At 42.6% G+C, this 18,695-nt stretch overlaps 1 protein-coding gene across 4 annotated transcripts in view; it reads left to right on the top strand.

Moving 5' to 3' along the window:
- Positions 1 to 18,695, top strand: part of atp8b5b (ATPase phospholipid transporting 8B5b) — a 210,306-nt gene that overhangs the window by 167,336 nt on the left and 24,275 nt on the right. For all 4 annotated transcript variants that reach the window (XM_069924290.1, XM_069924291.1, XM_069924292.1 and 1 more), the window contains 2 exons: positions 3,302 to 3,431; positions 5,211 to 5,394. In XM_069924290.1, coding sequence (XP_069780391.1) covers positions 3,302 to 3,431; positions 5,211 to 5,394 — 314 coding nt within the window. The remainder of the gene's footprint in view (positions 1 to 3,301; positions 3,432 to 5,210; positions 5,395 to 18,695) is intronic.

The raw sequence follows: 18,695 nt of genomic DNA on the forward strand, positions 1-18,695 counted from the left end.
ATAGATGGGAGATCCAAGATGGTGGTGAGGGGTTTGTAGGGTGATCCAAGAGGTCCCCGAGGAAAAGAAAATAAAGGATAGATACAAGAATATCCCCTAAAATAAAAAGACCCCAAAAAGAAGGAAGACTACCAAGAATACAAATAGAAGAGTGAGAAGGGAAAGAAAAAAGAAGAGAAAGGATGGAGGAAGAGATTCACCACGTGGTGGAGGTGGAGAGCTGACCTGTGGCCTACTGGCACGTTAACAGAGGTGGGAGTGACAACGGAGCCCCGAAGCTTCCCAAGAGAACAGGACTCACCTGGGAGGGAGAGACAGGGTTTTGAGTGGGCCAGGGGAAGGACGAGTATGCTGTCGGGCGCTGAAAACACAGAGGCCTGAGGACGCAGAAGGCCTAGCCGAGGAGGAGCTGACAGCAACATGGGCGATGATGGGACCGCTGTTGGGCGCAGACAGTTTGGGGACCCAAGGTCAGTGGACCCAAGCCAAGGAGAAGTGAACAGCGACGTGGGCAGCGACAGGAGCACTGCTGAGCGTGGAAGATTCGGGAACCCAAGATCGGGGGAGTCAAGTTGAGGTGGAGTCGGTGGTGATGCTGGCAGTGGCGGGGAGAAAGACCCCATGGGCTGGAAGAAAAAGTAAATTTGAAGACAAGGACTTACCTGGTTAGGCTGCTCTAACCAGCAGGCGTGAAGAGGTCAGGTCTGAGAGCATTAGAGGTGTCAGGTCTGGAGGACTCCAAGAGCAGCACAGCCAGAAGGCATTCGGTGGGAAAATAGCATGGCAGGACAACCTGGTGTTGGAAAGCAAGGTGGAGGAGTCGGAGAGCAAGGTGGTGGAGGAGGAAGAAGAGAAAGAGGAAGAACAAGGGAGTAAAAGAATTACATTACAGGGAGATGAAAGAGAGATAAATGGGACAGAGGGCCTGATATGTTTTGCCAGAGAGATATTGGAGGCCACTGGCCAGATAAGAACTTTGAAAACACTGGTGGCAGGGCAGGGAGCAATCAAAGAAAGGCTGGATAATTTGATAGAAAGGGTATCTGAAATGGAAGAGAGTGGAAGAAAGATTGGATAAGAGAGAGAATGAAATGGAAGTGTGGGAGAAGATAGACAGACACCTTATAAAATATATAATCATTTATGGAGCAGAAGCAGGCCATATCAGCCTTTCGAGTCCGCACCGGTTCACTAGAACAACTGCACTAGCTCAAACCTCCCGCTCACTGCCAATTACCCTATAAACCCCTCACCTCCATGTACACATCCAACCTTCTCTTAAGTGACTTCAGATTTCCTACAACTGCATTAGCTGGATCCAGCATTTGTTCTTTAACACTCTTGCTGAGAAGGTAGGGGAGTATCAGCAGGAGAAATATGGTTAAAATTGTGGGGGTGAAGAAGGGTTAGGAGGGGAGAGACATGGTGAAGATCCTGAAAAAGTGGATCCCAGATATACTGGGGAATGAACAAATTGGAATTAATCTCAGAATAGAATGGGCCCACCAGTCTCTCGCCGCACCACCCCACCCCCAACCCCCCCATCCAGGGCCAAACCAACTGCCAAGCTTTATCCTGGTAAGGATCCTTCGCTACCAGGATAGAGAGAAGATTTTATGGGTGGCGGCAGTAGGTGCGAAGGCTGGGGGGAGGGGTTGGTCTGGTGGAATATGAGGGGAGAAGGTTTTATTCTACCCAAACATAAGTGCAGTGCTATTGAAATGCAGGGGGGATTTTGACCTGGTTAAAAAGAGCCTTAAACAAAATGAAATCAAGTTTACCCTCCTTCAACCAGCAATGCTGAAGATAGTTAGGGTGGGAGGGGAAAGAAAATTTTTTAAGGAACCAGGGGAGGCAACAGACTCTGTAAGAACCCTGCCACCACTTTGGGATTAAATGTAAATAAGGGAAAGATGGACTGTAAATATTGTAATTGTGAGGAATATGAGGGGGATATGTTTTTTTCCCATAATGTTAATATTTAAAGATGAATGTATATTAGAAGTAAGAATGAATATGAGGAGCTCAAGGAAAGGGAGGGAGGTACAAGTGGTAGATGGGTGCATTGGGCACATCTCAAAATGGTGGGGGCCTTGGATATTGGTGCTGAGTGGGTAAAGATAAACTGGGAGGGGGGGGGAATTTATGGTGTGTTTTTTTTTGTTTTGCTATTGAGATCATTTAATTGACGGTTCTTTCAGTTGTACAAGGGTTGGGGGGATAAATATAGACTCTATATGTTATATAAATGTTAAAAAAGATTATAATGTTTGTTTGACAAGTCTATGAAAACCAAAATAAAATATTCAAAAAAAAGAAATTATAATAGATTTTTGCTTTTACGAATATTGCCTCCAATATTAGTCAATGGATCTTCGCTTTACAAATTTTCGGTTATTGAACTGTTTCTCAGGAATGCCCTCCCTTCGTAAAGCAGGGTACATCTGTACAACCAAATGTGGCCTTGATGTTAAGGGCAATTGCTCTCATTTCACCTCTGGAGTTCAGCTGTGTTATCCACGTTTAGACCAAGTCTGTAATGAGATCAGCAGCTAAGCGAGTTTAGCAAGATTCAAACTGAGCAGGTTGTTGCACAGCTAACTATCTCTTCCATCACTTTGTTGATAATCTAGAGTAGATGAAAGGAAGAACTAATTCGCTGAGTTGGATTTGTTCTGCTTCTTGCAGAGGGACACTTTTTTACGTTAAGGTGTTAATGCTAGTGTTGCAGCTGCTTTGGAACAGCTAGACCAAGGGCACAGAAATTTCTTTACCACTTCTTCAGTACTATTGCTGGTATGTTGTTAGGCCCACAGCCTTTGCTGCATCCAATGCCTTCAGATGTTTATTGATATCTCAAGGAGTGAATGGAGCTTGCTGAAGACCAGAATCTATCATGCTGGGATCACTGGAAGAGGCTAAGAGAGATAACTGGTTTTCTGGTTGAAGATTATTGCAAATGTTTCAGCATCCTCTTTTGATCTGAGTGGTGGGCTCCCCTGTTGTTAAGAAGGACCACCCTAGAGTAAGAGTGGTTGAAATCTGGTAAGCACTGTCTGAAGGGATGGTAAAGGCAGAGATACTCACTCTATTTAAGAATATTCAGATGAGCATATGAAGCACCATGGCTTAGAAGTTTGCAGCACTTGTGGAAAATGCACTTGAAGGCAGGCAGGGACATGATCAGCCAAAGAGCCTGCTCTATGTTCCTTGGTTTTAAAACAGGAATTGCCTTGTTTACATTATTTTTTTAAATGAAAGTAAGGTATTTGATATGTGACAATAATTAATCTCCACACAGAAATGCTCGCACAACAATGAAAGGGATAGAAGATGATTTAACCACAATACAAAAGCCAGTAAAACCTAATTTCCTACCTGAGGAAACTGCGGATGCAGATTATGGCCTGGTGATTAACGGTGACACACTGGTAAGAAGCACCAAATTAACATGTTTAAATTTAAGTTATTAAAAATAAGATTTGCATCTTTATATTTGATATTTTTCTGATGAATATTGAAAATCTGACAGTCATGTGGTAGAAAAGGACCAGGAGGAATAAGAATTTACTTGGAGTTCCCACCTCCTGCCTTATCCCCTCATTTGCTGTTCACAAAGCAAGAACCACATAAGAGTAATAAGTGATCTAAAAACAATCGGACAATCTGATGTCAAGAGCATAAGGATACGAAGTGCAGGAGACCTGCAAAAGTAATGTTTTTTTTATGGAATTTATTCTATTATTCTCACAGGTTTTATGAAGAGAAGCATCTAAAAAGGTTGTAAAAGTAAACATAGAAACATAGAAGATAGGAGCAGGAGTAGGTCATTCGACCCTTTGAGCCTGCTCCGCCATTCAACGAGATCATGGCTGATCTTAAAGTTCAGTACCCCGTCCCCGCCTTCTCTCCGTAACCTTATACTGAAGAAATAGATCTAATTCCCTCTTAAATATATTTAATGAACCTGCCTCTACTGCCCTCTGTGGCAATGAATTTCACAGATTCACCACCCTCTGGGTAAAGAAATTCCTCCTCATCTCGGTCCTAAATGGTTTGCCTAGTATCCTCAAACCATGGCCCCGGGTTCTGGATTTTCCCATCATTGGAAACATCCCATCTGCATCCATTCTGTCCAGTCCTGGCAGAATTTTATATGTCTCTATGAGATCCCCTCTCAATCTTCTAAACTCCAGGGAGTAGAATCCCAATTTGCGCAATCTTTCCTCATAAGTCATTCCTGCCATTCCAGGTATCAGCCTGGTGAATCGCCTCTGCACTCCCTCCATTGCAAGAACCCTGATACAAGTAGTATCAGGGTTCTCTGTATCATTTAGGAAATGAAGTTGCCTGGCTTGATGCCTCTGTAAATGCTGTGGTCACCCAATGACAAATGAGTGGGAACAAAATTTGTACTTCATTTTTAACTCTGCTCCTAGCCTTTTTCCCATGAAATAAATGTAATTAAAATTAATTTCAAGATTTTTTTTCACAGCTCAGGTGTAGGTACATTTTCTGTCCTTGAAAATCACAAACTCTACTTTATATGTTTACTTAAAATGGCTGTCAGACAAATCCTAAAGTAATTTGGTGATCTGGTAACATATGGACATAAAATTGGTGTTGCATTAAAGTTAACATCCAGCTTTCACTTCCCTATTTCTTCCAATAGTCTTATAAATTCTTAGACCCTTATCCAGCTCCATTCTGAATCCTGCAATTGACTATAATTGAATCTGCTCTTTACAATCATTTACACCCAATACAGGTAATAGTCAATTGTGGAATATGACAAAACACTGCCATCTGCTGTGGCCACATTAGACAGCCTAATTTTTCATGACCTTATTTCATGGTATAAAATCATTAAGCCAAAATCAAAGCATTTTAGTTGTTCATTATTTCAGGGTTCTTAGGTTCTGAGATGTCAAAAACTGTTCTGAGAGTTTCTTGGCATTATGGCATATTATGGCAATTTCTTTCTTTCTTTAATGATAGAAATCATTTTCCAGGGGGTTCAATAAAGGCACCAGCGCCACCATTTTTTTTTAAAAAGCTTCCAAAATTAAGGATGCTTGTGGTGCAATTGCTTTTAGATGGAAGATTGTGTTTTATTTTATCAAGTCTGTAAGTCTGTAAGACAATTTTTTTTTTAGTATCATTGTAATTATTGAGATAGGGTTTCTAATAGGTATTCTATCCAAATACAGGCACATGCATTAGAAGAAGACATGGAATTAGAGTTCCTAAAAACTGCTTGCCTCTGCAAGACTGTAATCTGTTGCCGTGTGACACCCCTTCAGAAAGCTCAGGTGGTTGAACTTGTAAAAAAATACAAGAGAGCAATAACATTAGCCATCGGAGATGGTGCAAATGATGTAAGCATGATCAAAGGTGAGTGAGAATTAACATTAATTTGGATACTTGGAGTGGCTTGTAAAAATAGGACGGGACACTTGATATCATTATGAAAATTATTTCTTAACCAAGAATTGCTTATTAGAATCAGAATTTATTGTCATGTGTCACCAATTTTGTTGTTTTGCAGCAGTATTACAGATGCAAAAATCACTATAAATTACATTCAAAAATAAATAAATAAATAAATAGATAGAAGAAGAGAAAAAAGTGAGATGGTGTCTGTGGTTTATTGTCCATTCAGATATCCAATAGCAGAAGAGAAAAAGCAGTTTTTGTGCCTCCTTCTTAATAGTAGCAGTGAGAAGAGGGATGACCTAAATGGTGAGACACTACCTCTTGTAGATATCCTTAATGGAGTGAAGACTAATTCACATCATGGCACTGGTCGTGTTCAGAATACTATATAACCTTTTCCTGATGAGACAGTGATATAGCCAGCCAGATTGCTCTCCACAGTACACCTTTAGACATGTTGACATACTAAATCTCCTAAAACTTCTATCAAAGTATAGCTGCTGGCAAGCCTTTTTTTAATATTTTATTTATGATTTTAATAGACTCACAAAACTCAACAAATCATTCAGTCTTTCCAACATTCCTGTGTAAATACAAAGTCTGCATTTATCACCCCCCCCCACCTACAATTTAACATACAGTCAAGTAATTAATATTAATACATACATCAATGAGGTCATCAACCTCTACAAAAACCTAAAGCGAGAAAAACAAAGAAAAAATCCTAGGAATGATCATGACTAAGAAACAAAGATTAAATGTGAAAAAAGAGACTCAAAAATAAAACACCCAACAACTGAAAAAAAATGTCGTCTGTGCCATATCCTATTTCACTAGTCACACTCCTTTTCCTATTGAGCACATATTGTTACAGATCCTCTATTTCAAGGGAGAGGGACTAATCTATCTGAGTACAGATATATCTCAGGTAGGGTTACCATACTCCAATGAATGTGCCATACTTCTTCCTTAGGTTATATGTGATTTTTTTTTCCCCAGGGGAATGCACTCTGCATTTCCACACTCCATCATGCGATATTTAGTTGGGAGTTGGACCTCCACAAAACATCTATACACTTCCTGGCTACCGCCAAGGCAACCTTCATGGACAAAATTTGGTATTTGGTCAGTCTAAACTGTCTGTCTCTAATATCCTCCAGCAGGTACAACTCTGGATCCTGTGGAAAATACACTTTTGTAATTTTTTCCAGAATGTTCCCCCATGTTTTTCAGAAGGGTCTCACCTTTGTACATTGCCAGGTGGAGTGGACAAAATTTCCCACCTCCACACCACACCCAAAGCATATTTCTGAAATTTCCAGCTTTGATTTTTGTACTTTTTGTGATGTGAGGTACACCTGGAGCAAGAAATTGTATTGCACCAACCTGTATTTGGCATTGATTACTCTAGTCACACTGTCAAGACCTGGATCTTGCCACCACACTTCACTTATTGTTGTGCCCAAGTCTGACTCCCATCTCTCCCTTGACCTGTGTAAGGAGCCTGGCTTTGGGCCTTCACCTTGGAATATATAATACATCTTAGAGATAAATTTACACACATTTCCCTGTCGAATTAGAATCTCCATGTTACTCCATCTAGGTAGGATATTCCCAATTTTTCCCTTAAGAAAGATCTTATTTGCAAATAACAGAAGAATATTCTATTAGACAAATTGTATTTGTTCTTCAACTGTTCAAATGAAATTAGCTGCCACCATTTGTAACTATCCTCAGTACACCTGATTCACTTCTGGCACCAGGTGTCTAGGATTTTATTACCCAGAGACAAGAGTATTAACTTATTCTGGGTCAATACATCCAATACATTGTTTTACTCTCTTCCATGTCTGGAGCACATGCTTTAGGATGGGTTACCCATTTTCTTTGAGAGTAATTTGGTATCCAAATTATATATAAATTCTTTAGCTATCTCTTTGCTTACCAAGTGTAGTTCAATTTATGCCCATGGACAGCAGGTGGGGAAGGGGGGCCTCCCTCAAAGAGTGAGGTGATAAACCTTGCCTGGGATGCCCAATAATACTTTTTTAAATCGGATAATTTAAAACCCCCCCCCCAAGTTATAGTCCCATGTCAACTTTTTCATGGAGATTTTCACCACTTTCCCATTCCATATAAACTTTTTGACACACTCGTTGAGCACTTAAAAAAAAACAGTGAGGCAATGAAAAGGGCAATGATTGGAAAAGATATTGGAGCCTTTTCATCATCTTCATTCTGACACAGTCCTCCACCTAACCAGATCCTTCTCAATCTTCTGAAGCAAAGGGATATAACTAAATTTATATAAGTTATGTAAATCTTTATCTACTTGAATCACCAGATATTTAATGCTTTCCTGTGACTATTCGAACTGGCTTCTTTGTTGATTCTGCCCATAATCCCCATTCGTCAAAGGTATTATCTCACTTTTGTCCTCCAGTGTGGTCCTAACCCTGGCCAACGACCCCCCGGGGGCCATCAAATATATTAACACATCGTCAGCAAAAGGTTGATTTTGTGTTCCACCTGGCCCACCTAGAACTCCTTTATGTCTGGATCCTGCCGAATGGCTTTCGCCAGTGGCTCAATTGGTAATATGAACAGCATTGGGGTCAATGGGCACCCTTGCCCACTTGACCTGCTCAGTGGAAATACTGGAGACATCTGCCCATTTGTAAGAATTTTAGCTTGGGGTTTATGATAAAGTATCTTAACCCAATTAATAAAGGTTTGTCCCAATCCAAATTTCTCATGTACCTTGAACAGAAAGTCCCTCTCCAGCACATCCAAAGCTACAGCTACTCCCGGATCCACCCCTGATTGAGCCAAGTAAACTAGACTTAGCAATCTAGCTATGTTGTTTGCCAATGGCCTCTTTTCTACAAAACCAAAACCAACTTGATCAGGGTTCGTTAATTTCGGCAAATATTCTGGCAACCTATTGGCCAATGCTTTTGCAATAATTTTATAATCTGTGTTCAATAATGAGATGGGAATATATGAGGCAGGTTTCAAAGGATCCCTGCCTTTTTTAGGTATCACCGTGATAATCGCTGTTGAGAAAGGCTCCAGGAGATTACGAGTCTCTGCTGCCTGATCCACTACTTTCATAAGAAGTAGCAACAAGAGGTCCTTGAACTTCTTGTAAAATTCGACAGGGAAACCATCCTCCCTCAGGGACTTGCCAGCCTTCAAAGAGCTCATAATCCATGCTATTTCATCTTTCGTAAAAGGGGCACTCAGCCCCTCTCACTCCTCCTGTCCCAAACTGGCAAGTCCAATAGACACAAGAAATCATCTATTTTAGTGGAGTCTCCCCCTGACACCGATTTGTACAATTCTTTATAGAATCCTCTAAATGCGTTATTTATTTCTTTTTGCTTTTATGAGATCTTGCTTTCCGCCATCTGGATCATATTGATTATTCTTGAGGTCTCCTCCGCCCTCACCTGCCAGGACCAGACTTTATGGGCCCTCTCCCCCAGCTCATGGTACTGTTGCCTTGATCTAAAGATCAACTTTTCTGTCCTATACACTTGCAGCATATTGTGTTTGCGCTGCTTATTCACCAAGTTTCAGTACTTCTCTTCTAGTGCCAACCTTTGGTATTCATTTTCTAATTGGGCTATTTCCAATTCCAAATCGTTGATCTTGTTCATATACTCTTTTTTGATGCTCTTGGTGTATCCAATTACTTGGCCTCTTTAAATATGTCCCATATCAGGAAGTTATCCCCAATAGAGGGACAGTTTGTTTCACATAACAAATCTATCTGAGCTCTAACAAAGCTACAAAATTTTGATTTTTCCCAACAACGACATATTCAGACGACATCTGTACATTCAGCCCTGCTTGTCTGACATTAAAATAGATACCTCCAAGGATTAATGGTCTAACACCAGCTGCACCTCCAATTGGGATGATACCAAAAATAGATCAATTCTAGTATAGAAATTGTTTTGCCGCAAATAAAAAGTGTAGCGGGCCGAGCAGGCACACAGCGTGGCAACATGAACTGTCACCCGCGCGGTTCTGCGAGTGTGCAGAACCATAATGCGGGTGCTGCATATTGGTGTAGCGGGCCGAGTGGGTGCTCAGCACGGCTATGTGAACTTTCTCTGGCATGGTTCTGCGGGCGTGCAGAATCCTAATACGGACGTCTGCCTACACACCTAATGGACCGCACACGAGGTATACTGAGTGCCGAGGAACGGCACGTTGAGCTATTGAGTCTCCTGCCAGAAGTTGTGGGACACTTACAAGGCTAGGTTTAAACCTGTCAGTCCCGTGTATCGGCAGCAATCGTAGAGTGACATCCTACCTTGTCCCATGGAGCCCGGAACACACAGTATATAAAAGAAGCCTGTAAACCCTGAATAAATCAGTCTTGAGTTGACTACTCTGGCGTGTGTTTGTATTTCTTTAGTAGCTCTACCGTAGTAGCCAGTACAATAGTCCCTTACTCTCAGATTCCACCTCCTCCAGACCTCCATAAGATTCAGTTCCTTCATAAAAGCCAGGGTGGAATTTGCCACCCTGGCCCTTGTGACCTTCTTTGCCGATTTATCCATGGCTGGACTCAGACAAAAATTAAAATTCCCTCCAGTCAAAAACCTTCATCACACCATCCACCCCCCCAATACTTTCAAAAAAAATCCCATATAAATTTTTCATCATCATAATTTGGGGCATATACATTCATCAGAGTCCAGGATCCCAAGTACATTTGACAATGTATCATCACGAAAGTCCCCACCGAGTCAGTGACCACCTTCCAAACCCTGACTTGAACATTCTTCCCTATCAGGATGGCCACTTCCCTGCCTCTGGAAGTAAAGGAGGACATTGCTACTTGACCCAACCACCCCCTCTTTAACTTTACATGTTCTAGCTGTGTAAGGTGAGTCTCTTGTAAAAATGTTCTGTCTGCTTGCATTTTTTTAAAGATGTGCTAAGACTCTCTTTCTCCTTTCCGGCCATTAATCCCATTGATATTAGAACTACGAATTTCATTTTCTTGTCCATTCCATCAGGGTTATCCCCATATCCTTACGCCACCTTGTCTGTCTTCCATTGACCCACCCCTTTTGTCCACCACCGACCTTTGACACAGACACCCGTGCTCAAACCAGAGCCTATATACATTTTTTAAAAATTTTCAACAAATCAAAACAATACAATATAAACCCCCAATTAATCCCTTCTTTTTCCTTCCTTCCCCCTAAACTCCCCCTACCCCTGCAACAACTCCTTGAATGTTGCCGTGTCCAATAACCTATAGCCCATTCCCTTGTTCCACAGGACTTTTTTTTAGTTGCATCAAATTCTTTCTTCCTCTTCAACAATGGCATGCTGATGTTGGGGGAAAAAAGAAATTTGCAGCTCCCAACCTCAACTGGACCCTCCCTCTCCCTCCCCTCTTTTCCCTATCCTGAAAACATTAAAATTTTATCAAAATTGACCAGAGCCATTGCCCTGGACCTGGCTTAGGGAAAAAGGACCAGAGGATCCTCTCTACCTGCAGTTCTCCCCCCATCTTATTCCTACCCAGAACCCATGGGATCTAGTCTTTAAAGAATTTAAGAGAATCATTTCATCATTTCCCTCCACCACCCCACAATCCCCACAATCTCAATATTCTTCCTCCTATTGATATTCTCCAGCATGTCGTTTCTCCAAAATTTCCTCCCTCTCTCTGTTCCATGTGCCCCTTTCATTCTCCAAGCCCTCCACACAGTCTTCTACCTTTTCTACCCTTTCCTCCACACCCTCTTTACCTCCCCCATGTCCACTGACAGTCCCCTCAATACAATCTTCAAACTGGCTTCAGATGCCTCCACTACCATCTCCATTACTTCCCTGATATTCTCCAAGGAGGGTTTCACTTCTTCCTCCTTGCATTCCTCGATACCTTCACCAATGCAGCAATGGGCCTCCCCTGGTCGTTCCTGGTGCTGCTGCTCTTCATCCTCGCACTCACAGTCTCACTCCTGCCACTTCCTTGCTTCATCTGCTGCCCACAGGGCTCCGCCAGAGCTGCAGATCAGGCCACTCTCCCAATGCTGCCTGTGACCCTGCTTCCGCCTGCAGCTGCCAGCCCATGGTCGCCCATGCCTTTACCAGCTGCTGCTTATTGTGTTTATCACTGCTATCGCTATCTCTGACCTTCTCCCGTCGTCGCGAAGGCCTGCTGGACTCTCGCTGTTCGCAGGCTCCTCGTTGCCTGCCATCTCCCCCGATTCGTCTCTGGACCACTCTCCTTCCAAGGTGAGACATCCATGATCTCTTCCTGCAGCAGCCTTAAGTAGGCTTCACTGATTTCCATGCCACAAGGTCGCTGCTCCCTGCCATTCCATGGTGCTGGAATCACTGCTTCTTTCTATGGGGATCTTTTATCTTTCTTCTCTTTACTTCTCTCTTCCTATGTTCCTTGGATTACACTTTTTTGAATTTCTTCTGGCTGTTTTTTCTATATTTTATTCTATCTTCTCTGGAACTCTGAGATTTTGCTGCTACTCTCCTCCCATCATCACATGACCTCCGCTGGCAAGCCTTCTTCATGACTGCATCGACATGAAGACCCCAGCATAGATCTTCAGAGATGTTGACACCCTACTGCTGACTCCTCGATGAGAACTAGTTTGTGTTCTCCTGGTTTCTCCTTCCTGAAGTCTATAATCAATTCCTTAGTTTTGCTAACAATGAGGTCAAGGTTGTTGTTGTGACACCACTCAACTAGCTGATCCATTTCACTCCTGTATGTTTCCTCATTGCCATCTGTGATTCTGCAGACAACTGTGGCGTCATTAGCAAATTTGTAGATAACATTTGGATTGTGCCTGGCCACAAAGTCATAAGTGTAGAAAGAGTAGAGCAGTGGGCTAAGCACACATCCTTGAGGTGTGCCTACATTGATTACCAGTGAGGATGAGACGTTAATGATTCTGGTGCTATAATCCTCAGTCTATGCTTGAAAGTGAGAGTATAAATACAGCCAGATGGTCAGACTTGCTGAAGTGCGGGTGTGGGATCGCTCAGTATAGATAGACCCCAACTTACGATGTCCGACTTACAATATTTCTAAGTTACGATGCTCAGAATCCATTTTGAATAAAGGACAGACCTTTTTTTAAAAAAAAGATGACTTGGAATGCATGCGCAGATTGTCATCGCTGGGGAAAGCAAGAGATTGAAGAGGGAGAGAGAGTGCTGGCAATCTGCATATGCATTCCAGATCACAACGTAGGTTGCGAGATGACTCCTCTGGCCCTAGTTACCCAGTGCCTCCTCAGGCTCCTGGCAGGAGCAGGGACATCAGCCTCCTGGGCCAGCAGCAGCAGAACATCAGCCTCCCAAGCCGGCAGCAGCTGGGACATCGGCCACCCGGCAGGGACAAAATGGGGCACTACCAGTACAGGTTGACCCAAACATGATAATTTCACCTTACAATGCGAGTCCCGGAACAGAATCCCATCATAAATTGGGGACTACCTGTAATGTTCTTGATGGTGATCAAGTATATTGGCTCGTCGGGTTGCACAGGTAATATGTCAGATAGTTTGTCAGAGACTTCTTCAGGTTGGCCTGGTTTAAGTCCCCAACAATGATCAGGAATACATAGGGATGTATTGTTTCATAACCGCTGATTACAATGCTCAGCTACTCCAGTGCCAGCCTGATGTTAGCCTGTGGCGGAATGTACACAGCGATCAGAATGATGGCAGAGAACTCCCTCGATAGATAGAATAGATGATACTTGATCACCAGATGTTCCAGGTCAGGAGAGCAGAACTAGGAGATAACCATAACGTTTGTGTATCATGATGAATTGATGAGGCAAATGCTGATGCCTCTATCTTTACCTGATACCAGTGTCTGTGTGGCACAATGGAAAGCGAAGCCCTCAGGCTGTAGTGCTGTGTCTGTTATGTCCTTGGTTGTACCATCGGAGATCTTAATAAACACTCAAAGAAGCTTGTAAGTTTACAGCACAAACCTTTACTCCATCTCAGGCTGCCGGCCCAGTATGAGTACCCTGTCGCACTGAGCATGCTCACCACTCAATGTGTCTCATTGAGCATGCTCACCAATCAAGTGTGATGTGGGTCTTACAGTCTTGCAGTGTTCATGCTCCAGCATAAAATAGTCCCCATTTTCCACTGTATATAACATCCCTCCTTCTTTAAAAAAATGTCTAAAAACTAAAAGATTTATTAAGATTTAATTTCTTAAAAATAAATTGTTACTGCTTCTTTACCTGCACTTGCCATTAAGAATTAAATATTCTAATTATATAATTGCAGTTCTATATTCTTCTCAGCAGAATCACACTGGTGGTAGGATGTTGCTTCTCCACCTCATAGACCTTGTTGCGTCTGTTTGCTTCGGTGGTGTTAGTACAGTTGTGGGTGGTGGTGTTGTTTGTCTTGGTTCTCCTGTTGCCTGCTGTTCAGTTGTTACGATGTTGGTTGGGGTTTCTACTCGCATTCCTTCACAAGTTGTTAGATTTTTAGAAGCTGCTGGTGCTTCTAGCGCTTTCCGTGTCAGATCTGGGGTTGGGTGAATGTGGGTCCTGTTTCATCTCAGCTGCCTACCAGATTCTGTCTCAATGATGTATGACCTTGGCGTCTCAGCTTCTCTAACAATCTTTACTGGACTTCAGGTTTTTATCTCTGGTTCTTGAACATGGACATGCTGCCCTCGGAAGAGTTCTGGTAGTGTTTGTGCATGTTTATTATAATGTTGACGACTTTCCTCTTATATGTTTGTCAACTTTCATCTTGTTTCCTCTTGGTCATTTGGTGGATAGATTTTGCTATGACTCGTTTTTCTTCCATTTCTTCCAGCTCCTGCTTTAGCTTTTGTTTCAGTTCTATTGGCACCTTCTGTGGAGCATGGATTATTGGTTTGTATTTTGGGTGTATAGTAATGTGGTATTCAAAGTTCCCAAAGCACCCGACTGCGTCATCAAAGCATTCAGGGTACATGTCCATGAGCTCGGCCTTATTTGTGATCGGAGGTGTTGGTCAAGAGGGGTGTCACTATTGATCCTCTTGGACATTTTCTTCTCCCTGATCTCATTGTTTACAGAGATTAGCTGTAATTTTTGACAACTATTCAGGCCTAGGATTGCTGGTCCATCGGCATCAACCACAAAAAAAAGTGCATATGATGCTCTTTCCTTTATATTTGCCTTTTATTTGGACTCATCCTAATTGTTTAATCATGGGGCCAACATAGGCTGTGAGCATGACATTTAATGCTTCTAGTGTGCCTTCCTCTGGGTACCCATTCTTTATGTACTCGGGGAACATTTGGCAGTACAATCTAAGCGGGAGGATGTTGCTTGGTGATCCAGTATCTAACTTTATTTTCAAGTTGAATGCTGTTGGTTTGTTTCTGATCTTTCTTTTAACTTGGATCGAGGTGTGCAAATCATTTTTTTTTTCTCTCTCCAGCACTGGTAGTCAGGTAATGGTGCTTTTTCTTTGTTTCCTTCTCTTTTTGCTTATTTTGGTTTATAGGGATTTTTTTTCCTATATGATGTGGGTTTCTGTCAATCCCACCGCTGCCACCATGTTATGTCCTCAGTTGTACCATCAGAGGTCTTAATAAACACTCAGAAAAGCTTGTAAGTTCACAGCACAAACCATTACTCCATCTCAGGCTGCTGGCCCAGTATGAATACACTGTCACACTGAGCATGCTCACGACTCAGTGTGACATGGCTCTTACAATGTGTCTCACTGAACATGCTCACCAATCAAGTGTGATGCGGCTCTTACAGACTTGCAGTGTTCATGCTCCAGCATAAAACAGTCCCCAGTTTCCACTGTATATCACACTCTCATTCAACCATGTCTCAGGGAAACACATCACATGGCAATTCCCAAGGTCCCTCTGCTGCTGTAGTCCATCTCTGCATTCATCCAGTTTATTTTCTAAAGATTATACAATAGCCGTAGGATAGTAGGGACCAAAGGTCGCAGGGCCTGGCCTCTTAGTTTAAACTGTAGTCCTCATCTGCGTCCATATGGTTGGGTCTTCCTTAAAGGGCTTGTACATCAGCTGCTTGAATTGTCCTTTCTATTTCTTCCTCCAAATCAATTCTTATCCTATTCATAATTCTACTACTTCTCCTTCAACTGAAATTTTGGCAGCATGCTTTTGCATAGAAAATAATGTCTGCAAATATTTAATTGGCTAGATCATTGAAAACACTCTTCACTGGTGGGTGTTTTTACTGTAAAGTGCAGCAATCTTTTGCCCCTATCAGTACATTGAAAAGTCAGTAGCCAGCTCGTATTGCAAATCATGCATAGTATAAAGATTGCTTCATGCTAAATGCCATGTGTCATGAGATGTACCGGAAGTCACGTGGTATGAGAGAGAGAGATGAGAACACAAGCAGGAGAACAAAGGAAACGGGAAAATAAAGCCACTGAGAAGTTTACCTGATAAAACTTGTGTTTAATGTTTTATTAACTTCACATTTCGGGCCACAAATGTGACATTGGCGACGAGGATGAAAGAAGCTTGAAGAAAATTAAAGACTAAACAAGATTACAGAGGATTACAGACAACTTCAAGGTGATAAGAATTTTCTCTTTGTCTCAGTACTTTTGGGGCTTGAATATTTCCTCATGGCTGGGGCAGACGGTGACTTTCTAACACATAGTGGAATTGCTCATTTTGACCCGACTGGTGATGCAAGCACTGTAAGTGTGAAGTGGAAGGCATGGCTGGAAGAATTTGAATCCTACGCCGACAGTCGTGGCCTATTTCTAGATACCGGTACAGTTGAACAAAAAGCGCAGAGAAGGGCGTTACTTCTTTTCACTGCAGGACCCTCAGTTCGGGAAACATTTAAGACACTTTTGAATACTGGAAGAAAGGATGAGTACCGGAAAGCGGTAGATGCATTAAATGCACACTATGTAGTGACATCGAATGCTACATTTCAACGCCATTTGTTTTGGAGAACGAGACAAGAAGATGGCCAGACAATTGCTCAGTACGTGACGAGACTACGCCAGCTAGCTGTTGGATGCAATTACATGCCAGCTGATTTGGACAACCAATTATTGGATCAAGTCGTACAGCACTGCAGATCAAATAAACTCAGAAGATGTCTACAGGAAAGAGGGAGTGAGTTGGAACTCACCGATGCTTTAACCATTGATGCTGCATTAGAGGCTGTTGAAGGGCAATTTCATACCATGACCCTGAAAGACAACTCAAGCCAGCAAATTAAGAGGCTCTCACATCGCCATAATCAGCCAAGATATATGTCGACACAGGACGTGGAGTGTTATCGATGTGGAAACCGAGGTCACTTTGGAAAAGACCCATATTGCCCGGCCAAAGGCAAAGTTTGCAGAAAGTGTGGAGGTAAGGACCACTTTACAAAGAAGTGCAAAAGCAAGTCCAATGCAGACCAGAAGAGGAAGAGTACAACTTCCAAAGGCAAAGCCTGGGGGAAAGGAAAGTATCCTGGAAAGAAAGATACCATTCGCCAGATAGACGGTGACGATGATGATACCCAGGAGGAACAGAGTTGTTACCAATTTACGTTGAATGAAGTACATCATGAGAAGGTGCCAGTGATCATTGGTGGAGTGACAGTGCAGGTCAATGTAGACTCAGGCAGTGATAGTAATGTGATTGATCGACATTTATGGGAGAAGTTGAAAAGGAAAAAGATCATCTGTACCTCAAAGAAGTGTTCCAAGAAACTGTATCCATACACAGCAACCAAGTCATTGCAGACCATTGGATGTTTTACTGCAACTGTTGAAGCAGGAGATAAGTACACCGAAGCAGAGTTTATGGTCATAGAAGAGAGGGGAGAACCATTGCTGAGTAGAAGCACAGCACAAGACCTGGCAATACTTCATATTGGAGGTTGTGTCAATTCAATTCAGTCATACGAGGATATGAAGCAAGAATTCCCCGCAGTCTTCCAAGGAGTAGGAAAGCTGAAAGGTCGACAATTGCAGCTAGCGGTAGATGAAACAGTCAAACCCAAGGCACAACCAATGCGCCGAACTCCGTTTGGACTTCGTGGGAAAGTCGAAGCCAAAATTAAAGAATTGATCGAACAAGACATTATTGAACCGGTGGAACATTCGACACAATGGGTCAGTCCCGAGGTGATTGTGCCCAAACCAAAGGGTGACATAAGACTATGTGTTGACATGAGAATGGCCAATGAAGCTATAATTAGAGAACGACACCCTATACCAACAGTGGAGGAAATACTTCAAGAACTAACTACCAGCAAGGTATTCTCAAAACTTGATCTGAAATGGGGCTATCATCAATTAGAGCTGGATCCAGGTTCCCGAGATGTAACTACATTTGTGACTCACTGTGGATTGTATCGTTACAAGAGACTATCATTTGGAATTAATGCAGCTTAGGAGATCTACCAGTATGAAATCCATCGAGTGATTCAAGGCATTCCTGGAGTTGCCAACATTTCTGACGACATCATAGTCCATGCACCAACGAAGGAAGAGCATGACAAACGGTTGAGGCGTGTACTATCTAGACTACAGGAGGCAGGCCTTACCGTGAATGGAAACAAGTGCCAGTTCGGTGTGTCAGAAATGGACTTCATGGGACACAGACTTACACGGGAAGGACTAAACCCTGCAGAGGCCAAGGTGAAAGCTATTGAAGAGGCATGTGCACCTCAGAACGCAACAGAGGTGAGGAGTTTCCTGGGATTGGTCAATTTTTGTGCAAAGTTCATTCGTAATTTTGCTACAGTGGCAGAACCACTAAGGAAACTAACCAGGAAAGGTGTACCATTTCATTTTGGATCTGAGCAGTAAAAAGCGTTCACAGCGCTGAAGCAAAGCCTGACAGATGCAAAAACTTTTGGATATTACGATCCGGCGGCATCAACCAAAGTCATAGCGGATGCTAGCCCGGTTGGTTTAGGAGCCGTGTTGGTCCAGATGCATGATGGAGGACCAAGAATCATTGCCTATGCCAGCAGATTGTTATCAGATGTGGAGAGAAGATACTCTCAGACAGAGAAAGAAGCACTCGGACTTATATGGGCCTGTGAGAGGTTCCATGCATATTTATACGGCATTGAATTTGAACTCATCACAGATCATAAGCCATTAGAGGTGATCTATGCACCTAGATCCAAACCATGTGCCAGAATAGAGAGATGGGTACTCAGACTACAACCCTACAAATATAAAGTAATCCACATTGCAGGGAAAGCAAACATTGCAGAT

Source organism: Narcine bancroftii, chromosome 3 (genome assembly GCF_036971445.1).
Source record: "Narcine bancroftii isolate sNarBan1 chromosome 3, sNarBan1.hap1, whole genome shotgun sequence".
Lineage (NCBI taxonomy): Eukaryota > Metazoa > Chordata > Chondrichthyes > Torpediniformes > Narcinidae > Narcine > Narcine bancroftii.